This window comes from Dicentrarchus labrax, unplaced genomic scaffold (genome assembly GCF_905237075.1).
Source record: "Dicentrarchus labrax unplaced genomic scaffold, dlabrax2021, whole genome shotgun sequence".
Taxonomy (NCBI): Eukaryota; Metazoa; Chordata; class Actinopteri; family Moronidae; genus Dicentrarchus; species Dicentrarchus labrax.
In genome coordinates this window covers 7,436,406-7,462,064 of record NW_026136720.1, presented here as the reverse complement: position 1 = coordinate 7,462,064, position 25,659 = coordinate 7,436,406, and the positions used below count along the sequence as shown (strand labels likewise).

At 40.7% G+C, this 25,659-nt stretch overlaps 1 protein-coding gene across 2 annotated transcripts; it reads right to left on the bottom strand.

The window, feature by feature from the left end:
• Positions 1-1,269: 1,269 nt before the first annotated feature.
• Positions 1,270-24,644, bottom strand: si:ch211-236l14.4 (SITS-binding protein). 2 transcript variants are annotated; one of them, XM_051382315.1, is made up of 11 exons: positions 24,530-24,644; positions 23,788-24,455; positions 22,136-22,307; positions 11,480-11,687; positions 11,097-11,247; positions 8,475-8,672; positions 7,785-8,053; positions 7,491-7,627; positions 6,301-6,422; positions 4,257-4,436; positions 1,270-4,074 (listed from the first exon to the last, which is right to left on the bottom strand). In XM_051382315.1, exons 2-11 carry the CDS (start codon positions 24,256-24,258, stop codon positions 3,901-3,903), a joined length of 2,082 nt encoding a protein of 693 aa, XP_051238275.1. In that variant the 5' UTR covers positions 24,259-24,455; positions 24,530-24,644; the 3' UTR covers positions 1,270-3,900. The 2 variants fall into 2 exon arrangements, with proteins under 2 accessions (XP_051238275.1, XP_051238276.1); XM_051382316.1 differs by lacking the exon at positions 1,270-4,074 and having other exon boundaries at positions 4,299-4,436; positions 7,495-7,627.
• Between the last annotated feature and the right edge of the window lie 1,015 nt (positions 24,645-25,659).

Genomic DNA, 25,659 nt, shown 5'->3' with positions numbered 1-25,659 from the left:
AGAGATCTGCAGCCTCTGCTTGTCACCAGTTTAATTCATGTGCCACTTGCTCCACAACACCCTCAAAGAAAAGAGGGGTGCCAATGTTGCCTATCCTGTTTTATAAGCTAATCATTCATGCAGGAGCAGGGATGCTCCCATTTTGTCTGGTGGTAATCACTGGAGGCTGTTAACAGTGGAGAATAACATCGTTCTCATTGCAGCTACTGTATGTAGATCATTCGTGTCATTCTTGATTTGGGGTTTTGGCAGGACAATTTGTTTTTCCTGCACTGCTGGGCAACTTACGTAAGGCTCCGTTATGCCCCAACCTAATTGGGTTGAATGTTACATGTTGATTTAGTGAATGAGGAAAAAATAATTGGTCCGCTGTGTCCTGCTGCTAAATGTTAGTTTAGTGGGTGGATGTCTCTGACCGCAAGATTTCTGGAAGGAATTGTGTTATTGTGCCGTGATTTCACATTAAAGTGGACCTCACAGAGGGAGTTTCACTGTTCAGAGTAAAGGATCAATATCAAACATCTAACATAATCTAATTATTCTACACAAATTAGGGGGAATTTATGTTTATGTTGAATATTGGAAATAACAGTATTAAATTAAACGTCAACTTTTATTACCTGAAAAACAAATCTAATGGAACGATGAAGGTCACTTCAGGTTTTGGTCTCAAAATTCAAAACTCTAGCTCTCTAACCTCTGCTGTCCTCTGCTGCAGAGTCCTCTCAAGCCTCTAACACTGTAACTTCATCACCTCACAAACCATGGAGCCACACTAGAATGTCTTGTGAATTTTATCTGGCTAAGAACTGCGCCCAGATTTTTTTTTTTTAAAGTGCCATATGAATCTAAGTGATTAAGGCGAGGGTGTAAACGGAGAGGGCGAGTTCGGTGGTTGGCGTGGAGGGTCTGTGCATGTCTGCGGCCAGCTGCACCTGTCTAACTGCGCTAAAGGAGCAGGGTCTGGGGCCCCAAGGTGGAGCTCAGCCAAAGGGCACCAGGAGAGGATGGTAAGGAAGAGAAGCTTAGCGGAGGTTGAGCTGAATGTGATTCCCCTGAGAATCTCTCCCCCCGCATGCTCACCGGAGCTATAAATAACTTTTATTAGGTTTAAGTGGAATTAGTGGAGACGTTAGTCGTCAGCATGCTCACAGATATATAGCCGTAGACTGTCTGACATGAGGAGAAGGAAGAGCGAGGAGTGTTAATGAAAACAAGTACTCTCAAACAGGAGCGTGCACATGTGCAAGCAGACACGGACATGGATGCTGCGATTAAGTAGAAACTTTATTCATTTTACATATTTGCATATTTCTGATTATGGGGATTCTGGCTGGGTTTGAGGCTATCCCACAATCCTTTGGTGGCAGGTGAGGACAGGTTGCCAGTCGATTGCATGGACAGTCAAACACAAACAGGCATATTTTTAGAACTGGGTGAATACAAAGCGCCCCAAAGAAAACTAAATTACTCAAGGAAGTGAAGTAAGAAAATGTAAACTTTATTGCAACTTTGTCGTTCTAAGTTCTCTGATTTACAGAAGAGAAAAACACTTGTAATGGCACAGTCATCGTAATATGTACATTGCTGATACTGCAATAATCCAGACACTCGTGTTGTCCAGATTTAAGAGTGGCATATTAAGGCACATGGTTCGCTCAGTCTGTAGAGGGAAGGAATAACACATCAAAGCTTTTTCGTGCAACTTATACGTGAACATACCACAGCATTCCATAAAAGCATTAGAACGGAAGCTAGAAAAGCTCCCCGCACAAAGGGCTCGGTTGGGAAATCACAGTTTGTCCATTGTACATTCAGCTCTAGGAGAGATTAAGACGTCAATGTGTTCACAACATACTGCGTTGCACTAAGACATTTCGTGATTTGATAAGCTTCAGTAGACCTGAGTGTTCGAGTTGATACAGTAAACTTTATAGATCAAAGTTACACAATCAATTTAGTGGTAAAGCATTCACTAAGTGATAAGGTTTCAGAGTCTGTATCATCACTGCTGGCCAGTTAAGATTGTCTTGTGAAGAACAAATCAATACAGAAAAGCACTGCCAACGAGCACTGTCAAACTAACTATCTACACATAGAGCAATGCATCGTGGTGCAATTTCTCCATGGGCTAGTTTTGAATATAATCACAAAAGAAAATCAGTCATCTCATTTACATATCATATGCTTACAGCATTGAGTCAGGGTTAAAACCAAATAAAATAAAAATTATCCTACATAAGTAATGCTACTGAACTAAAGCAAGTGACAGAAGTGGATGTGATTACAAGCACAGCCCAAAGAGGAAGCTAAGTGAAGGGTACACACGGGCAGAAATGTAATTACTTGTCAGGGTTTATGTCAAGTGGCCGCTGCACCTCTGTGAAATGTCAGGTGATACTTTCAACAATTTCTGAAAAATCCAAGACGGCTGCAATAGACATTTCTTACACATATTACACAGGTATTTATGTATTTTAGGGTCTGAAGAGCTCCTTCCCCCACATCGTCCGATTAGAGGAACATTCTGACATTTTGCTTAGGGCCTATTTGCTTTCTTTTTGAAACTTAGATGAGAAGATTGATACCACTTTCATATCTGCATGGTAAATAGGAAGCCTACAACCAGGAGAAACTGGAGGAAGTCACTGCTTCCAGCCAAGAAATAGTCCCACGAAACAACAACAAACAAACAACTACACATTGGTTTTATGCAGATTAAAGAGCTTTGGAGGTGCTGGTAGTCATATGTTGTCACCTTTGGACCAGGCAAGTGGCTGTTATTTACCCGTATAGATATGAGAGTGGTTTTGGTCTTTTCATCTACCTCTGCAAGAAAGCAAATTTCCCCAAATGTCGATCTGTCTATTAAAAATCTCATTTCAACCTCTGCAGTGTCGTCAATAAGGCTTTTCTTTCGGGCTTAATTTGGTACCCATGAAGATGAAAGAGCATATCAACACAACGTCAGACAAAAATCAGCAGCCCATTTAAAAGCCCTTACTACAGCAGGTTAGTAAGAAGGTAACATATAAACTAAATTCAAATATAGCCAGAGTTACAATTACAGTGGCTTGGCCTTAAGTTCATCTGGCCTACAGTACTAAGGGACATTCAGACGTGTCCAACAGAGTGGTGTTGATAAATAAGATAAAAAAGTTAAACTACTCTAAGAATAAGTGCTATGGGGCAATAGATTGTTGTGTCTGATGACTCAGTAAAGCAGTGAACAACCATAACTTGAGGTACATTCATAAAACATTGGCCCGTTGGCCTGATAAGTTCAAGTAAAAGCCTTTCCGATGAGTGAGCAAGACATACGGTACCATGGCGCGTCAGCCTCAGTACGAAGCTTTCTGTGAGCTAAATTCCTCCCAATAAGCAAAAAAAAAACCTTTCAACCATTTTCCTTCGTCCTTCCATGTCTTCATTTGGTCTTCTTGAGAGATTCAGATTATTTTGAAGCAAACAAGGGGCTTGCTTTGTTCCTCCTGATCAAGAGAGCCAGCAGCAACTAAAAAATGTAAAGACTGTAGAAATGCAGTATGTAAACACACAGATTTCTCCGGGAACTTACATATGAAAAAAGCAGAACAGATCAAAAAGTCCAGAAACAAATCAGCCAAGAGGTAAAACCAATCAACATTTTAAAAAAGGAAGAGAAGAATTGTCACAAAAAAAAAAAAAACCACATCATTTTGAACTGTAAAGTGCAAGTATAAAAAAAAATCTTTCTACATATAATCTCAAGACAGGGCCTTGAGACAGTGTCAATGGTCTTTAGTGGAAAAGTGCAAGTTGACAACAGCACAAGTATTTAAAAAAAAAAAAAAAAAAAAATAATTTGATTCAAAACAGTAACAGGATAAGTCACGTGACTCGACAGATCAGTCACGTGACTCAGCTTCTCCGTAAGAAAACGGCCACCTCCTCCAAGGGCACCGGGTAATCCTGTAGGAACGTGCCCCCATCAAACACCTGAGCGTTCTGGCTGTCCTGCCACTGAAAGCCGCCGTCAGGTAAATAAATATCCCTCTGCACTGCCCCCTTCTCCACCACCGGTGCCACCAGGACCTGCAACCACACATACACATCAGTTTGGTCAAAGAAACTCAGATGTCATGGAGATTGTACACTTAATTAGCAAGACATCAGGTTACAGCCGGGGGGTTGATTCATACACTATCAGATGCCAAGTATATCGGATGCTGACAGAGGGAACTCAATCCCTTCCCATCAGAACATTATTAAGTCACCTCGTCTCCGATGAGGAACTGGTCATCAATGGTGAAAGTCATGGGGTCGCTTGGACTGAGCCACCACATTGGCCGGTAGATGGGGTTTCCTGTCAGCCGCCACTCCTCTGCATACTTTTCTATCAATGGGACCACATCCCTCTGGTGCTTTGCTATGTAGGTCCGAGTTACGTTTAGCACCTATGGGTCACCAATGGAGAGAAGAACATAAACATAATCAGTAAATATCAAAAATACAGTAAAAAATAACTTTATTTTTTGGATAATCACGTATTTTCCATGTACCAGCCGATCTTCATCCCTTGTGAAGAAGTCTACTTAGAGTCACTGTCTGCTGTTTTGTGGAGCTTTATTTTTTCATTCAGAACCACTTTTATTAATGTCCAGCCAAATATTTTCAAGAAATCTAGACCAACTGAGAAACTGAAACCATCCAAAAAAAAGCCATTTCCTTAACTAAATCATCTGCTGCAAGGATTTCAGGACAAGAATAATATTAACAATGAGGTCTGCAAAAGACATTTGTGCCATCTCTACACCCAGACATGCAGACAGAACTTAAGAGCAGTCCATTGTTGACTTAGTGGTTTAACACTGTCCAAGTCTTTCTCCTGACTCTCTCTGGCAAAACTACTTCAGCATTCCTGGAAGGGTCACATCCTCTTCAGTGTCCCATGACAAAAACAGAACTTGACCGCATCTATAAAAAATGTATTTTTATGAGTTGGGATTGAGAACATTTGTAGGAATGAGCTTGAAGTCACAGCCCGGGTTTGAGAGGATCTTTCTCTAATTGAGAAGCCAGGCATGTGTGTGGGTTTGTGGTTTTATTGCTATTTGATTCCAATGCGGTCGCTGCTGTGACCTGTCTATGACTGACTGTATCACACAGTCTTGAAATAAAGGTGTGCCACATTTAAACTACTTTACAACACCCGCACTCATTTATCATGTGTAATGCAGCAGTCTATTCTCCTCTAAAATTTATTTTCAGTCTCACTTCATCCGAGTTTATAAGTTGAAGGCCATGCAAGAGACCAAAATGGAAAACATTGCTGTTGTCAAATGTCTAGCTGTCCAAAAGGCCTATTTTTATCTTTGTCACGCAACACAAGTCACAACCAATATATTTTGCTGCCTCAGTCCTCTCCTAGTGGAAACAAAAAGCAGTTGATCACTCCCACTCTGTCACACTTGTCAATTACTCATGGAAATCTTAATTACCACAATAAAGTATTTTTCCAAGACTTGTCCTCAAATTCATTATCATTCCTGCTGAAGTGGCTCTCGAGAGTGAGCCATAAATTTAGAGGAGGGATTGTAATTCAGAACAGATGGACTTAACCACAGGTGATGTTGGGAGGGGGCCAAGCAATCGCTCCTATTGAGGGAAGAAGGGAAGGGCAGGGGAGGGGAAAAATAGTCTTCACCCTCTTGAAAAACAGCAAGTGCTATTCTCTTCATGAACCTGAACCTGGGTCCCATATTGTCAAAAGTATTGATATCTGTCACCGAACTCTCTGAGACTGTAGGCTTTGTTTTACTTCCGTGCGCGGTGAACTGTACATTCCTGATTTCCAGGGGAGAGGGACAGGGTTTAGTCCTGCCTCTCCTGCTGGGAGGAGAGCCAGGTCTGGGTTTTGATAGTCCGGGTCTCTGCAGACCCACCGGTGGGAACTCCTCTGCACTGACCCTAAAAACTGAGGAGAGGCTGTTGGGTCAATACACTCTCCCTCTCTCTGCTCGTTTCATTCATCTTAATCACTCTGCAAGAAGTACGGACTCTCTTTAGAACATCTAATTGGCAGCATTAACTCATCACTTCGCTTGATCTCTCCACTGTTAATCTCCACAAGTGAAAATCATGTTATCAAGTCTGAAAAAGAATGTTGTTGCTATTATAATTACATCTAACGTGGATCACACAGATTAAATGACACAGACTTCAGCCTAGGGCTGCAGTGTGGGCCATTAAAGAGGGGACATTTTCTGGGTTAGACTGCTTTGTAACGTGATTTTTGAATATCAAATTCTGGTCGTGTACCCGGTCCTCTCCGCAGACCCAGGGTGGTGTGTGGAAGCTGATAACAGGAAGAAAGGCTGTGATCTCCAGCCAACGGATGAACAACTCCTCATCTGTGACCAGGTCTCCAGATAGAGAGCCACCTGTAGGGAGAGAGAGAGAGATGGGCAGAGGCGAAGAAAATGAAGAAGCGTTAGTTGAACTGTTGAGAATTAGTATTGTATTCTTCTGGCTTTTGAAATGAGTAGATTTAAAAATATAAAGAAGGACAACATGTGAGCTGGGTGATTTGGAAGAAGTAAGTCCCATTTATTTTCTTTCTACTGCAGTAAATCTTGGGATAATACTGAAGACTAGTTGAAACCTGCAAAGACCAGACAAACTACATACATAAAGACTGTTTACACCAACCTGCTAATATATATTTTTTTGTCTTTGACAGTCCAGAAGGAGCATAAATCTTACGACTGAGTAAATACACACAACAAATGTGTACAAAAACAAACATGGGTGGTAAACAGCACTGTCTATTTGCAGTGCAATTTGCACTGAGAAGGCCAAAAAATGACAGTTGGGTGAGATCCCGGATGGAGAGGTGTGGCAAAGGAAACCATATAGCCTGCAGGGAACTGGAGGTGAATGAACTTTGTCCCTATGTCAACAACTGGCAGCGATCTGAAGACTTAGAGTTGAGATTGAAGATTGAAGATTATATATTTTACATATCACAAACTATATGATTTTATCTGCCAAGTGACAACACCAGCTGACCCAGACTGGAACAGACCAGGTCCAACCTGGACGATCAGTTGTCACGCCCAAATTACATTCATAATCCAAATGTCTGTCCCCGCCTCGAGATGATTGAAGACTGCCAATTCTCCATAAAAAGGCCTGACCATGTTTCATGAGAATCTGAGTGCAATAATATCAGGTATCTATCTGTAGTACTGACAGCTCTCTGTTTTCTCCACTTCAAAGTAAATAGTTTTTGTGCAGACATCAGCTGTTTGACTGGCTGTGATCTGCCATCACAGGAATTTGGAATATTAAAGGATTTTTTTTTGCCAAAAACAAGAAGATCAGATGTTTTCTTTGTCTGTGAAACAGCGAAGAATAATGCTCTTTCTTTTGTCATGTAAGGGAAAAATATCAAGCACTGTAACGCAGTATCAGAGGTGAGGAAATTGACCCATAGGCTGTGGTATTACCTACTGCATCAGGAATGAGGAAGTTGTATCCCAGCAGAGTGTGGTGCAGCAGGGAGGGAATGATGCCCTTTAGGCCCATTGGGCTCCAGTCGGACTGCAGGCGGGTCATCCTCACAAACAGAGGCTTATGGCTGGACCTGAGTCACAAATAGCATCATAATAACACTTTAGAATGACGAAAGAACAGAATCTCAGAATGAAAAATATCCCACTCTACAAACAATGGCAGCTGGTATTGGGTTAAAATTATGGCAGATAGAGAATACAACAGTATGAAATGCTTGAGGGTGTTACCGTGTCCCTGCTGTCACAATGGTGGAGTCTCCTATCCTTGTGGCCAGGTCGGCCAGCAGGCTGATGTACTTGTCCCCACCGAGAGCCTGTGGTGGCTGCAGGGCTTGCTCCTCAAACAGATTCCCTTCACCCCCCTCCAGCATTATGTACTCCATCCCCAAATGGGCCTGCAGGGATCCCACTCTGTCCAGGAACCAGCTCACCGCTCCTGGGTTGGTGATGTTCAGCTTTACACAGAACTTTCCTCGCCACTGACTCATCACAGGGATCTGAAGGACAGAGTTTATTTGACATTACTATCATTTTCTATTTTGGTCATTAATAATGAACCACAGTGCCTCTGCCATTGCACTGAGGGGTTTTCTGGATTAGGTCATGTTCAATGTGTTCTGCTTTTAATCATACTGCAACTCATGAATGGAGACAGGCTGTGAGGCAGATGGAAAGTGTCCACTTTCACACTCCACAGTGTTTATTCATGAGTTTATAAGTTGAGGAAAGTTCAATATGATTTTTGGAAAATGGAGCAATCACAATGTAGATTTTGTGGGAAAGCAACTCTTCACCACAACAACAATTAAAATAATGAATAAAAGCAAAGAAACCTTGGGTAAAAGTTAATATGCAGAAGGCTGTGAGCACAGCTAAGTGCTTTTCAGGATGATGAGCATGCTCCATTCATGGTCTCACCAGTTGTCCCTGGGGGGCTGAGGGGAGACTGAGCCAGTAGGCCTCAGTGCCGTCCATGAGGGAGGTGTGGAACTGCGTGGTGTCCACGCCCAGGAAAGGGGAAATGGTGATGGAAATGTTAAGAAGCTTGACAAGTGGGAGGTCCCTGGTCAGTCTCTTGGACATCCCCCTTTTCCTGCTGTTGAGGTAGTCATGGTCCTGTAGAGAGACAGAGAGATATGATATGCTAACTGCACGAACAGTCAACACTTGCAGCCTAATACCAGCATCAATGAACTGCCAACATTGCATTTAATTCATTTACATTTAACAACATGATGCACTAATGGAACAATTAAAATGTTCCCAACCTGGTAAAACACATAGCGTGATATGCTGTGGCTTTATGTTTAACGCATTGATCTCTCCATCTGGGTGCATTGTATTGTAAGCTAGTTGCTCTGACAATATGACCTCTGTCAGATCCATTTAACATATATTATAATCCTTTGGCATTTAAGTGGTGAAGTCAAGCTGAGACTTCAGATTACATAACTTTTTAGGAATACAAAGATTAACCCCAGGAGGTGAACCTGTCGTGGGAAGAAAGGGTAGATTAGTACATGTTATGTTATTTCTTAGAACATTTTGTTTCCTCTGATCTTGTTGTTTTCTGCCTTTGTTTCTGAATTTGATTAAAAAAATAATACAAAAATGACACAAAGAAGGCCAAAACACTGGCTAGTTTATAGTCTTTGTTCAACAAGGTCTTTGAAAAGCTGCTTTATTTAGTGTCTCAGGAGTAGCTTTAGAAACATGGCAAACTTATTATTAACCCAAATTTTCCAGTGCCAGCAAGTCATTACAAACTAATACGGAAACTGGAAAATAAAGGTCATAGTGTGACTGATCATTTATGAAATCTTGTAAAACTGTAGTGAAAGAGAAGCCTAGTTTTTACAGAGGATCATTGTTGCCAGTCACACTTAGAGCCTTACACTTCACGGACAACTTCAAGCTCCATAAGTTTCCATGCAGCACTGTATGCTTGACTGATTCTTTATGTCAGTTATGGAGGGGAACTGGGCAATGTGGTCTATGACCAGAAAACTTGAGATTGTGGATAAAGGAAATCCTTGTTCACCAAATAGCATTCATCAATTGATTTTTCATATTTTTTTGTCCTTTCACACCTTCTGAACTGATAATGGGAGCATATAATGTAAGAATTGTGTGGCCTCTGTACAGCATATTACAAGATGCCTGAACTGAATTTCTCTGATGGACAGATTATGTGAAACTCTTCTGTCGTAGTGTCCGGGTCAGATCACAGCATCAAGATGGTGTCAAGTTAGTCTTGGCTGAAATCCCTTCTAATCTCAACACACTCAATTCTTCGCCATCCCACAGTTACACCACTCAGAGGAACCTGAGATCTCTGTTTGTCTTCTCTTAGCTATATTTGTTTTGTAATGGAATATCACCAGGTATTGACTTAGATCCACTTGACTGTGGTCCTGGTGGTCTTGTTTCTAAGCAGTTCCTAATAACATTCAAAGAAAGTAACTGGATAAATGTGAAATAATAAACACCGGTGTGCAAAGAACCGAAGAATTTCGCCTGCCCTTTTGTATTAAAAAGCACCAGATATGGCCCGAAGTTTAGAAGGCCGAAAATATATTAGGTGACCCTGATTTATCACATTTACAAGCTTCAAGACATAATTTAAAATATGTCCTGCAGGTAGTGTGGTCTGTGCCATGGGAAACAAATTTTTCAACATGAAGGCAAAGCACCAAACTGTCTTTTTTCTACATTGTGACATTTCAGTGAACCTGTCCTCCCTCCTTCACTCCCCGCCTCTCTCCAGCACTCTGGAGATCCACTTAAGAAAACTCTTTCATCTCTATCCCTGACCAGTTTTGAGCCTCTGACCAATGAACCCTCACCAGCTCCAAAGCCCAGATGGTTGAAAAGAAGGATTATGTGAGTCTAAAGCTACATGGCACAATAATTGGCTGAATGAAGAGAAGATGAATCACTTTTACCAAAAGAGATGTGCATAGTAGGCTGCTGTACTGTATATATTGTAGTGAATGCTCCTGAGTAGGTTGCTAATGAGGTTATAATGGCTACAATGGAATGTTAAACACTGATACCTTTGCAGATAAATTTTATGGGAAACTTTGAGGAAATTTGTAAACTTAAATGAGCCAAGGAAACACTGTTCTTCAAAGTGCAAGATAATTAAGAAATCTGAACGCAGAATTAAAATATTTTGTCAAATTATAGATTAAGACCTAAAGAAGGAGTTTTTTTTTATTTGTTCAAAAATGTGTGTTGTTTTTGGATGGATTTCCTTTTCTGGTTTTTTGCCCTTTGATTCAGTAGATGCTGTTACAGTTGCACTGTTTTACAGGAACAGGACTATTTTTTTTATGCATCAGGATGAACTTTGAGCTTCACGTTATTAGCAAACCGACTGCCATCTTCATTCGGCTTCAATCCAACATAAAACTATGATCCTCTTTGATGTTTAACTTTCTTGTGCCTACAGAGCGGGTCTGCCTTTGAAAAATTCTGCTAAAGATTTTGAAGCTGGTGGTGGAGATAACAGTACAGCGGGCGGTGGCAAGCATGTACCATATCAGAGAGGAGGGTGGTGGAATGTTCATTGAGGCTGATGACTCCCTCCCCCAGCTGGTGTCTCCTCAGACGATTAGAGAAGGTCCTCAGCTCCCTCTCCACCTTTGGCCCTGAGTCCACGTTGGCGAGCAGCTTCCAGAACGGCAGCCTATAAGTCACACAGAGGGATCATACAAAACCTGCTGCTCTGAGGAACCTGGATTGATTTTAGTTTATGACTCCCTACATACCCACACAGTTTCAGTCAGTGCTCACTAGACCCACAGATGCACCACTGTTTGACTCATTGCTATTATGACAACCCCAGAATTCCCCTTCTGACAAGAAAATGAGGCAAGGAAATCCTCATCTCTGCTAATCTGTATCTGAACTGAACTAACCACAGCGCTTTCATGTTGGGCAGCTCCCTGCTGTGCTGGGAGAGTTGCTGCACTGCTTCCTGGTGAACAGCTTTCACGTTGCGGGCCACACACACAGTGTACTGTAAAGGGAGACGCTCCATACTGGGCAGTGACTGCAGGCAGAATTGCTGTCTGCTGTCCACCCCCAGCTGCAGGGGAATATCAGGAGATACAAGCACTGCAACACCTGCATGGTAGGAAGCAGACGGGAGAGGGTACAAGATATTAGTTCATTACATCATGTCAGAAATTCACAACTGTCGCTTCAGAGAATCGGATAAACAGATAATATAATGTTTCACTTCAAACGGATATAAGGTGAGACAAACCGTTGCAGATTCCTCTTATATGACATAGTGCGGGAGTGTTACTGAGACCAGGATAAGGTGACGGAGAGAGTGTTGTGGGAGGTAGAGTGTGGGCTGTGTCAGCTGATATTGCTCCACTCAGATGTGAGAAAAACACTCCCTAGAATGAGATATAGCAGTATGTGGTTGGATGAGTTTACCCTGGGACTGCTGGCAACTTGTGAGTTGGTAAGTTACACTGCACACCAATGACAGAAGGGTTAGGTGTATCGAACATTAAAGCAAAACTATCAACTACATCCACACATCACTTATGCGACAAAACCATTAAATGAGTCAACTTTAACAAATCTCTAGTGAAAGGACCTTGTTTTACTGCTATACTACTACTGCATGTATATACAGCCTTTCAGAGGCTGTGTGAAATTATAAGATTATGTGAAGCAGATAATTGTGTCCGCAGATGTAGCTGCCCTGCAAGGAATGCCTCGTCCCTCTCAGGTTACCCATACCCCATATACTCAACCACTTCTCACCCATCCTGACTCCCACCTTCTCCCTCTCAGCTTTAACTACCTTCCTCTAATGTGGGTCCGTCCCATCTCAGGGCAGCATAACCCAGCCAGTATCGATCAGAGCCTCCAACCACAGATTCTGACCCCAGTGCACCATTGCTACCAGTTATTTTGCACAACCTGCTCATATTAGCAAAAACTGGGATTTGGGGATTTGGAGCTGATCAGAGAACAGATTAGGGTGCAAGACCTCTTTCCAAAGCCAGCAGGCTGAGTCTGAGAACCCAGGCTGAGAGCTTGTCTTGCTTCAGCCACCCTCTCTAGTTTCAATGGGCTTACTGTTCTCATGCAGGCAGGGACCAGGAACAGGCAGGATACTCATGTACCGGTTTATAATCAGATTAATAGTTTCAGAGATCAGTATTCAAGTGCTGCATAAAGCCGAGTGAAGAGCCTTCAACCTCGGGGTAATTCTCACGTGTTTGCAATGGATAATGTCAAAGAGATACTGATAACTCCTCAGCTGCCTCTCACAGGGTATTAGGTCACCACTTAACTGCTTGTTACAGATTCATAATGGCAGATAAATGTAGATTTTTGCTAGGAAACACTGTTACGTGTTTAAACCTCAAGGAATAAAATGGCTACAATTATTTGGTTTTTTAATAAAGCAAAGGTGCGACAAAACTGTGCACGTCAATAATGTACATCTACAGTGGAGTAGAAAGTGAGCAGAGGAGAAAATGTTACAGCTTTATGGAAGGATGGAAGTGGAATGCAGGCAGTGGAAATAGAGGCGACCAGGGTACACCAGACACCGAGCAGCCTTGTAGAATGGTGTGCAGATACAGCAGGCAGCAAACAGTGTGTTTTACCAAAGTGCACACAGGGTGGAAAGTGGAGTTTAAGTTTGCAAGCATGACTTCTTGAGTCATATTTAATTTTTATGGGCAGTGACACTGCAGAGCCTCAGGGAAATGGGACAATCTGGTCAAAAGCAGCAGTACCTTTTGTTCCATCTTTGACTAAACATGCAGATATTAAATCCTGTCTTATAAGTTTGTACTACTTAAAGCACTTTGCATGTACTGGGTTGCATTTTTAGTATGGGGGAACTCCTGATTGAAAATCACCCTGGTTACATACTGAAAGTGCAGCACTCTGTGCGACACTGACACTCATCTTTGACTGAATAGTATCTCTAGATGCATATACCAGACGGGAGCAGGAATCAATAAGTGTTATTTAAAGAAGGTGAAGCAGGTTTGAAGCCTTGAGTTACAGCCAAGGTGGGGTGCCCGGGAGTTAAGGGGGGACCCTATTTTTAGAACAATTCCTGAAACACTCAAAGCATCCCCCGAAATATTTTCCATTACCTCTCAAAAGCTAAATTATATGCCTGACTGACCCTATCTGCTCACCTTCAAAGCAGCATATAGGCAAAGGTAAAAATGAATGAAGTTTATTGGGCAGATCTGAATGATTTGGCACACACGTCTCTGTTTTACAGCTGTTGAGTGAACGCACAAATCAAGCAACCTTGGATTGCTTCTTCACACACATATGTGCATTCTCACACACATTCACACACACTTTCTTTAATGGGAAACTGTAGACTTCCAAGAAAAACAGAGCAGGACTTATAGGACCCATAAAGTTTCTGCACTTCCTCTTGCTCGGTCTGAGCTGAACGTTTGGAGGTGGTTGCGGAGGTGACCCTGTGCACCTTCAGATGGGTCAAGAAAGTTTTAATGTGGCGTCTAGGCCCTCGGAGGGTGGAAAACACTGCCCCCTGACACCCTGCTGCTGCAGACCAGATGGGCTGCACTCTTTTACCTGTCATATTTATACTGTTATTTATGACACCTGTGCACACTTACAGACCTGACTGGGGTTATAAAAGATGCATTCAAACACTAGTATGTGTGTGTGCGTGTGTGCATGCGAGTGTGTGTGTATTCAGGCATGCATTTCCCTAACAATGGAAACTTAGTTTCTGTGCCCAACCTCAAGAAATTGATGGCCACAAAACTGGGATCTTGCCATGGTAGTAAATTTCCAATTCCACTTATTGAAAAAAATAATGAAACACTAAAGAGACTTTCTGTGCTCTATTTCTACCATCAATCAGTTTTATTGTTTCAAGTGTGAGACGCCTTGTTCTGTACAAATATCACATGTACAAATGTGTCCTGATCAGACAAGAAGATCCCACTTTCAAATACTTTGAAGTAATATAAAATGACTTACTGTTCCTTAATTCTTATCTTTTTATTCCAGTCTCAGCTGGTGAAGTTAGCATACTGTTAAAGTAGTCACATACTAAAGTTTGCAGACAACTTAAGTTTTACATTTTGGTTGATTTCTAGCTCATTTGTAAAAGGTGGTTCAGTATTTAAGGAAGGAAACAGAACTGACCTGAGCAACCACAGACATATTGTGTTTATGGAGAAAGTTGTGAACGAGCTGATATATACATACATACATACATACATACATACATACATACATACATACAGCTGTTGTATCAATCCTCCACTGAAAAGTCTCTCTACTCTCTTGATGGAAGGTTTAAGAGATGGACTGTTGAAAATGTTGAGGAATGATTTTCATACAGTGGCCCACTCATACAAGAGATGACAGCTTACTTCTAAGAAAGCTTCAGTTAGTTAAGTAAGTCATTGTTAAACTGTTCTACCTCTTACTTGTCTGGGAGAGTCGAGGATTCAGGGCAGCTGTCCAGGGACCTCCTGGTGACCTATTGAGTAATACCGGTGTATTTTGGGGCAGCTTGTTTTTCCTTTTACATTTATTTCTCTGTAAATGTAAGACTCAGTGGTCTTGGGTTGGAATAAAGAAAAGAGAAAATGCTAAAGAAATACTCAACCAGAAACTATTTTAAACTAAACCTGAATATTGGAATTGTTGTGTTTTGCTGAACTGATTTTATCTACAGAAGCTGTGGGTTGCCTCCCATGGGGTCCGCCATGTTGAACCACCATGTTTCTACAGTAGGCCAGAATAGATAAACCAAAAACTGGCCGTAGATAGGGACTTTCCATAGTTTCTCCTACACCCTTCACATCCCATTCTCATTCCCTGGTCATCAAATACAGACGCGACCAGTGTTCAGTTTGTAGCAATCTGCAACTTCACTGCTAGATACCACTAAATCCTACACACTTCTCCTTTAAGCTTCTTCTCATTTAGATGTTAAGAGAAAGTGTTGGCACCCCTTAACTTTGTGCTTTTATATGGCCTAGATTTGAAAATGTTGGAATTTTTGACTATTAAATCACCACATACTAGCTTTTTCTGGACAAATATAATATGTGAACCTTACCCCCAAAACTTAAGTAACAACTCAAGTTTATGGCATTTTTAAAACTTATTTTCTGTGGATGCTTTGGACTCAGATTGTTGAGCAACAATCAAATTTCGACTATTATTTGGTCTGTGGTTATCTTGCTTCCTGAGCTAACCATTAAGCACCATAATGGAAATACGTTTTTACTTCTTGTCCTCATCCTTCTCATTATAAGGTTCTTTTGTTTCAAATAAAGCCGATTAAGAATCATTATCTGAAAGAAAAAAATCAAAACCCATGATGGTTACGTAACTCATATCCCCGTCTGTCTGTTGTGCTTGGCCGTTTCCCTCCGAGAGACCAAACAACAAAAGAGCAGAAGCAGTAAAGTATCATTTCTTTGAATCCCACATGGAAAGATTGAGTCAGAGATAGAAATAAAGAAAAAGGGATGGGAGAATAAATTATACTAAAATGAACGATGGGGAAATGAGAGACAAAAAGAGAGAGAGAAAGAGTTAAAGCGTATTCACATTTGCATTCATATATATGTGTGCATGTGCGTAGGAGGGAGTCTCATACCATAAGGAGTTTCTGATTCTAATCTCTGATGCTTACTTCATAAAGGCAAGCATGGAAAAAAGTAGATATGAAGAGACAATAGATAAATGACTTTTATTGGATCCAGACTGAGTGTGCGAGAGCTAGGGGATGTCAAAGTTAGTGCTATCACACTCACTTATTACAACAGCCCGCTGTGAAAACAAATAGGGTCTCTCCGAGCCTTTATTTGCAATGATGAGTTGGGGAAACTTTGATGAGAGCCAAGTTATCTTTCTAATGTAAGCATACATGGACTTTGAAAGAATGAGGCCCTCTGAGGATGAATAGTGCCGTTATTAAAATATTTTTTTTCTCCCTCTTATTTTTGTTACCCTGAAATATAAATTTATAATTGAGGGTAAAAAATGAAAATATGCTGCTTATAGTGTGCTAATATCGCAATTAAAAACAACATGACAATCTAACATATGCATTAATACAATCTGTGTGTGTGTGGATAAATTACATGGATATAGATGCATTATATATTATTATTTTTTTATTTACAAATTGCTGATTTAAAATATATATTTTAACAATTTAGTTTATTTTGATCCCTGCATTGAAAAACAAACTCATGTGTCTCAATGTTCTGATTCCCTTATTGACAATTTGTTATTATTGTAATGTTCCCACATAGTAATGACAAAGGTTTGACTAAAATGTTGGATTAGCTATAAATTCTTGATCATCATTTTATGTTTTTTTGAAATGTAAAACGGCGCTTTTGCTTCTGCAGATAAACCTGCTGTAGCATTCAAGAGCTGAGAGCTGTGTTACAAAAATATTCTTCCAAAACTGTATTCATGCAAGCTACGGCACAGGTTTTTTTTTTAGCTACTCTGAAATAGTTTTAAAGCAGCCAGAACTACAGTTTATTTTTATACTGTAAATAACTCATTATATAGTACACTAATAAACACAGTTTTTTTTATTTAAAAAAGACTTAACTTTAAATTGATAAATAACATATTGTGACTGTAAATAAAAAAACTTATATACATATATACATATACATATATATATATATATATATATATATATATATATATTTATATATATATATATATAAATTAAACCATTATCTTTATTTGATTTAGGACAATTTTATAATTCAAATACTGACCCACTATGAACACCATAAGGCAGTAATGAAAGCATCTATGTGAATTAACAATATTAACTGTTGGTACATATTCAGTTTAATTTATTAATTTAAGACTTTGGATACAGAGATAAAGTTCCTGTCAATTCCTGTACTGGTACATCATGTGATTTGACCATGTGTAGTAATTATATTCCCAAGTATAGATATCAACAGTTTATCCAACACTATTCCTCCTTACGTTTGCTCACTAAGACCCCATGTAAACTGTAACCATAAGACCTCCAGTTGAGCAAATGTAAGAATAAGCCCCTAAAGCGTTGGGACAACTTCTCCCTGAGAGTTCCTCCTTATGTTTTTAATGCAGGATGTGGCTTCAGCGATATCTAATCTGTCCTTAGTAGCCCAGTTGTTTTTGTATGGATAAAGACAGGTGGGGCTATGACAAGTCCCTCCAGTTGGCAACACTCTCAAATGTCACTCTATTGCACAGTTGCATATATCTTCTCTCCTGTCTCTCTGCTGTACTTTTCTACCGCTTCTTTACTTTGCTACTCTTTGTTCTCTCTTCTTGATTCTGTTTAATATCAACTGTAACTGTACAGTAAGCAGTCACTCTGTCCCTCTGTCGCTCCTGTTGCTCTGCGTTTCCGTCTGTCTGCCGTGCTCTTTAACCGTCCCCAAGAGTCTTCTTAAGTTAGTAACGTCAGTCACAGCTCCATATTGCCTACCACATTTATAATGTGCTCTCATGACTAACTAGAGTCAGTGAAGACAGGTCCAATGCACACACAACGGCTCACATGTACAACAGAAATATTGCTAATGTTCAGCCTACGAAGCCTGATATTACTAAACTTCATACTGCACTAACATCGCAGTATGTTTGATTTCCAGAGAGAAGATTCATGACAAAAGTGGCATAGTTTTTTTTGGGGGGGGTTTGACTTTATTAGATAGGAGAGGCAGACAAAAAATAGGAGAGTTTGACATGCAGCAAAGGTCGCCAGCTGGAACCAAAGCCATGTGGCACCGTAACCATTCAGCCACCAAGGCACTCCAGCAACACAGCTCTGCGGGCAGGACATGCGGTGGCTCTTTATGGGCTGCAACTAATGATTGTTTTAATTACAGATTAATATGTTGATCCTTTTCTCGATCAATTGATTAGTTGTTTGGTCCATAAAATGTTAGAAGATGGTGAGAAATGTCTAACGTGATGTCCTCAAATGTCTTGTTTTGTCCACAGCCTAAAGAATATAGGTTTACTGTCATAGAGGACTTAAAAAACTGAAAATATTCACATTTGAGAAGCTGAAATCAGATAATTTTGATCTTTTCTCTTAGAAAATGAGTGAACATAATTAATCGATTATCAAAATAGTTTGCACGTACTTTAGTAATTGACAACTAAATGATTAATTGATTACTTTTTGCAGCTCTAGACCTTTTGTTAAACTTTTTTGTTACCACTGAAGTCCTGCCTTTCATGAATCTGTTTTGAAGAAAACAAACATGCTGCACTTCCTTTTTTCGCTTGACTGAAACTGAGGAGAAGCATGCCAGCTTCCTCATATGAACCCAGAACTCATGAAAATAAAGCTTCAGTCGGAGTTTCATTCTACATTTTTGGTGCAAAGCAAGGTCAAGTGGTATGTGTGCTTTTGGTACACAATTGTACTATTTTTGTGTCTGCAGCATATTTATAATTAGGTTTAAATCATAACCATAAATTAAACCTGGGTTTGTTAGGGACCAATATCAAACGTGGTCAACCCAGCTCCTCTCGTTAAGAACAGAGCTCTTCCAACCGTGATGTACTGAGAGGAAACTCATATTACTGAGAGGTCAAGTACAAATATACAGTAAATATAAGTGAATGTTTCATTTTTGTAGCCCAGTCGCTGTATTTCCTGTGCAATTTTTCTTGGAAACACAACAGTTAACACAAAATATGGTTATAAATTACATAGAGCCAATATTAAAAAAAGATGTATTTTGTATGTTGTCTTTATTTTACGTGCTGGAAGTGATTTTTTTAGCTCTGCATTCACTTAGATTTGGTCGGTTTACATGCAAAAATAATAACGTTTTGCTGCCAAAACTAGGAACAAATCAATAATCTGATTAAGCCTTCACACGGTTGCATAAACTCACAGTTTCCCATAATGATCCTGTTTACTATCCACACATAACTGTGGATTTTTTTCTCCATAAAAGCTGCTATAATTGTTTCCTGTCCCACCACTATTAACCACAACAATAACAAAGTTACGACTCTATCACATCATGCTGTTCGGCATAGCCGCAGCCATCTATTGCAATTTAAAATCTGATGTTTCAGGTACTACTTTTGTCTGAGCTGTTGGAAAGAAAAATATGGCATAGCAGCTGTTGCAGTCTGATATTCTGCTGTTTTTGGATGAAGGTAAGGAGAAATAATGGTTGTCCTGAGGCTGTTTGGTGAGATAAGTTTAATTGTGTTTTTTTCATTGAAGTCTGTGTCCAGTGCTTCTCCAAGCTCTCACTGTCTGGAATGCTCTAGATGATGACTCCATAAATTGGGAACATTTGCACAACAACGAAGCATAACCAACCTGTCTGATGTGCACAATAACACAGATGCTCGCAGGAGCAATTTTGCAGGGGCTTGGTGCTGCTTACAGAATTTATTGAACAAAGAATAGAAGATATACCTATCCCTGAAATGAAGGGATCAACCAACGTACTCATACTGTAAACTGTTGTGGATGCCAGTAATAATCAGAGAATAGTTATTACTCTAGAAATTCAAACTGTATTCTTTTTATATCCAGATGTGTCTATAGGTTAAAACAAATAATAATGGAAATGAAACAGACAGGCAAAATACAGTTTAGTATGTTTTTGCCATGTGCAGTGGTCTGTCAGTCTTAATGTGACACCAATACAGCAGTGTATCATTGGATTCCCTCTGATTGTTACCTTGTGCACCCTGAGTCAGAACATTTTGCAACTTTGGAAATGTATTGTTTCAAAACATGACATGTTCTTGACACATCAGCAAAATCTGAAGCATGACAGCCTAGACTGTTCTCTTTCATTTTTGAATCATGAGCTGCATGTATGAGGGGAGAATGAGAGCCAATGCACATTTGCACTGTCCAACCTGATCCAAAATCATTTATCAGTGATAATTTCCACTGATCCTAAATAGGAAAGTAGCCAAGTACAAATTTCAATATGTCTTCTAATTCTCTCTTAGCCAAATGTGCACATTATGTAAAACCCTAACAGCTAGACAAATACATCCTTGAACTTTAAAGCAAGATATCACATTAAATATACCTTTAATGCCCCAATTGGCATCGTTGTCATTGCTGATCATCAGTTTGCTATGTTTGGGGCTATGTACAGTATGTGTCTGTGAGTGGTTGCTTGGCAACGTTCAAACAGTTGTTCTCATTGGGATCTCATCTCATCTGTGTGTTTCTTTCTCAGCACAGCTTTGCACAGAGAAACACAGGGTTACGGGGTCCTGATAATTAACCGCCGTCCTCTCATGAGGTGGAAAAGGGATTTAAGTCATGTGACTGTGTTACTGCCACTGTGTTACATAATATCCCAAAATGTGTATGGGTGTATGTGCATCTGTTTCTGTCAGTACGTGAATGAATGTCTGTGAGACTACCATTAACAATCAATGACATCACAACAGATGAGTGTGTGTATCTACTCAATGGCTGATGTCACACCCTTCGCTCTGATCTGGACGCTGTTTGGCACTTTAATTGTGTAGCTATTGAGTACACACATACATGCACAAAGACACACACATGCACAGCATTCCCTAACACACTAACGGTCAATCATATTAAATATTTGCCCAAAAAAGCACATGTTGTGATGTGCATGTATGTAAAATGGGACTTTTACTGCGATGTTGCCAGTCTGATAAAACAACATCATATTTATGTAAAACCTTTCAAGAATAAAGGTTGGTTAGTTTGAGCAGCAGCTCAGTAAGCAAACCTCAACTCTAAAGAGAACCTGAGAGCAAAGTCCCTGAGGTTAATGCTATACCCGCTACCACACAAACACACACACACACACACACACGCACCACACATTCCTCATCAGCTACATTAACCATTCACATCCGCCAGTGGTCCCTGCCTCCCCCCTTTGCCCCCAGGATAAAATCTAGCACCCCCAAAATAACCTGATGAGTTATAAGAGTCAGCAGGGCCCTCATCCAACCTGCCCCTTTAATAGAAACAAAAGGCAATTACCTCAGTATCCCTAAGAGTTAATTTAAGATGCTAAAGGTGGTTTACTTCCCTTTGTAGTTTAATCTCTAAATTAATAAACTCAGATGCCGCAGACAGTATTGTGTTACACTCTATTTGTGGGGCAGCCGTCCTCTCCAGTCAGCTGTGTGTGTTTTGGGGATGCTGGTTCTGGAGGCCGTCGGACCATTTTTCTCAGCTCAAACACAAACAAACATGGGGGGGGGTAAGAAAACACAACAACATCCACAGGGCTTCCCTCATGTCCTGGGATTCACGCCACACATTGTATACCCACTGATGTGGGGGGGGGTCAGATTTCCAGAGCCCTTGTGCTGACCCTGTGCCACTGGCAAGCGTGGACCAAACAGCTGACCCTATTTCATTTTAAAGACTTGAAAAGGTCTTTCTTACTGTAAACAGGTGTGAAGAAGAACTATGCCTCCACTTTTCTATATATACTTTTTTCTTTTCTGATGCAGTCTCCATTGACTGATCTAAATGATTTATTCCAACAATGACCTCTTACCTGATGAGCCCAGGAAGTAGCGTTCCAGGGCAGAGCCGAAGCCAAAGGGGTTGTCCTTTAGATCACTCACAGTGAAGGGCTGTGTGGTGGCGTTCTGATTGTTGATCGGCCATGTCTGACCTCGGACACTGGCGCCACCGTACCAGGACACATTGGCCATGGAGAAGCAGTCCTGAAAAGCACATACACAGAAAAACAAAAGGAGTGTGAGAAAAAAAGACACATAAGGAAATAAAAAGGTTTACATTGATGAGGAACTATGTGAAATATATATAATATATGAAATTGATGCTGAGTGGAAAAAGGAAATATGCACACAAGATATATAACATAGTGGAAGGGTTGAGACTGAAAGACTGTAGACTGTAAAATACAAGTTTAATTTGTTTTGTTTTTTGAAAAAGTTTATAAGAGCATTTAAATACTTTGTACAGACTTAAAAGTAACTGATGAATGTAATTTTATTTTATCAGTGGGTGGATTTAAATGTTTCCAACGCTATCACATTATGTACCCGATGTTAGAGTACGGATGAATCTAATGTTTTACATCAGTGCAAGTTAGTGTTACTTCAGTGCAGAAATACAGAGCGGTATCTGATGGCCGGTACATGAGACTGTCTCAGAAAGCATCGCATGCAGGAGGGATTGAATGACAGAGTGTTTTCTCAGAGAGAAAACTCGTCCTTCCTCAAAGCGTCTTTACGCGTGGGGGTCAAATGCTCAAGCCGGGAGCTCGTTTATTTCATGTCAGCAAATCCGGGCTCTGTCAATGAGTTTCAAAACAGGTGCCAAGTGGTCACCTGAGAGGCACCGGGCAGGATTTTGGAAAGCAGAAAAATAAAAACGACTTAAGTTTGGAAAGATTTCCTGTGAGCGGTCGCGCCACATGACAGGGAGTTATGCCGAGGAATGTTCCAATGGGGACAGATTAACCTCCCCAAACATCCCAATAGTTAAATGCCTTTGATAATTAAGATTGGGGGGGGGAGTACAGTAAGTACTGTGCATGTAAAAAAGCAACTGTGACGAAGCAGATTTAACACGAATTGTTTTCTGCTCAGTGCAGTTACACCGAGGGATGTTTAAAGAGAATCACGCAAATCTTCTTTTTTGTGTCTATAGCATCATGTCAAATTAAATTAGTCCATCAAGCGTCATTGCGCTGTTTTATTCAATATAATTCAACAGGATCTCATAGTTTCTGAAATGACATTTTAAAAAAAAAGAAAAAATCAAAGAAAATAAAATCATTTCAATTCAAAATAAAGTGCAGCATTTCCATCTGAATCATCGGAGTAAAAAGATTTATTGAATTACACACAACGCTTGCTGCATAAAATGCTTTGCTGTTTTAATCTCTATTTAAAAATGATAGTCTCTCTTTATCGTAGTCTCATGTGATTTAACAGCTGTTGAAATCATGTAGGTATGAAACAAACACTTGATAACAGTGAACGGGGCCTCCTTGTCAAATACACATTTACACTGTGCACCAGTATCACAGCCATGCACAATCACATGCCAATTAACATAAACTGCAAATTAAGGCAGTTCCAAGTGCAAAGCTACTCTTTGCGCATCACATTTTGCGTACAAAAAAATGCATTTGGTGCGGATTGGCTCTTGAGTGCACACTGAGAGAATCCTTACCTTCAGCTCCACATGACAGTGCACCGGCGCCCAAGTCATACTGTAGCACTCCGTCTCCGTCTCCTCGTTCACCTCCAGCGAGATCTTCACCTCGGCCACCGAGTCCCACGTATAGCAGAACTCCGTTTTATTCAACCAGCACAGGTTCCTCACGAAGGGAACCTCGATGTCGGGGTTCCCCACGTTCCCGACGTCTATCTCCACATAGGTCTTGTCCTCCGTCAGGGTCTGTATGACCAGCGAGTGGGTTCTTCTCTCCCAGATCAGCCCGCTAAATGTCCCCCTGAGGATCCAGTTCTTGTTGGGCTGGTCCACCACTTGCCAGTAAATGATCCCGATGGTCATGACAAAGAAGACAGCCACACCGAGACAGGCTATTGCTCCTTTCCAGGTCTCGTTCATCTCCTTCAATCCCGTGTCCCATGTTACCTCTGGGATGGGGCTAGGGTTCCTATTTCGAGCGTGGGGCATGTTGTTTTTTTTTGAGATCAGCAAAGAATCAAACACAAAAAATGCTGCAAAAATCTTTGAGCGTCAAAAATCTCTGTTGCTTCATCATGTCATGGTGTTTTCAGTGAGGCTACAGGGTAAACCAGCCTACTCTTTATCTTTACACCGTTTACACTGTTGGGGTTTTTTTTTTGCGCAATTGTGCCAGCAACAGAGACCTGTCATGTGAAGAAAGCTGTGAGAAAAAAACCCAGCGGGGAAATAAAACAGTATGAATGAATAATTGACTTACCACATACTGCTGCTGTTTTAAAAGAGTTGGATTTGTAAGTTGCATTGGCTGCAGTGAGCTCGTGAGCAGCCCCAAGCCGGGTTTGGCAGCAATGCCTACGAATAGCTCCTAAGACGCTGTCTTGCTTGCCCTGCACTTTCTGACGTAACGCCGGGTTGTTTCTTCAGAGGAAAGGTAGAGAGAGGGAAATGGGGGATCAGGAGGGTTTGGCTGAGTCTTGGAGCTGCCCGCCGGGGCGAGGAGGCCACGGACAGCATGGGAGGGAGGGACCCCCACGCGTGCTCGCAAACTCTCCATGCGCTCTCCGTGCGTAAAGACTGTGAAGACTTGTCATCCGGTGGTTTGGTGGACGGCCAGGGGCGTCAGTTGGGCATGGCAAGGTTTGCCTTGCCTTATTCAGATTTGATCTTGTGGTGTTTTACATTTTAATGTGGAGCAAAGAGGGATATCTGGAAGTACAACGATCAGACCAGTGGTGTGTGCGCGATACTGTTTGGTTTAATTGACTACATCTAACTGTCTTTTGGATTGACCTCGAGGTTAATAATACATTTTCAGCAATTCATAATTATTCCACTTGTCCCAGGAATTAGAGGAAGTGGTGTGGTTTGGATCCAGGGACATAGAGGTTTAAATGGTTTTGGGCAGTTTGCAGTTTGCAGTTTTGCTCAGTGCACAAAGAGATGACCCATCTGTCATCCAGCAAACATTCCTGTAGCTCACCATGACCAAGTATCCATAACCATAACTTACTTTTATATTCGTCATTATACATTTATTTCCATTAAACATTAAAACGTACAATATATTATATCTTATATAATCTAACATATAAATGTGCAATAAAGTCTGCAGCTCCAAAAGCCATAGTTCTGTATGGGGTTATTACGTTATTAGACATCAAAGAAGACCAAAGACCACATGAATGACACAAACCCCAAAACCTAATAGATTTCATTCCAAAAAACATTTGCTCCATCAGATCCTGTTTTCTTAAAATAACTGATGAACCAGATGAACTTTTCCATACCTTTCAGTCAGTGTCATTTTATTGCAACATGTTTTGTGACCTGCCTTATTTTACTTTTAGCAAGATAGTGACAGTGGTTTCTAAAAACTCCTGTCACAGG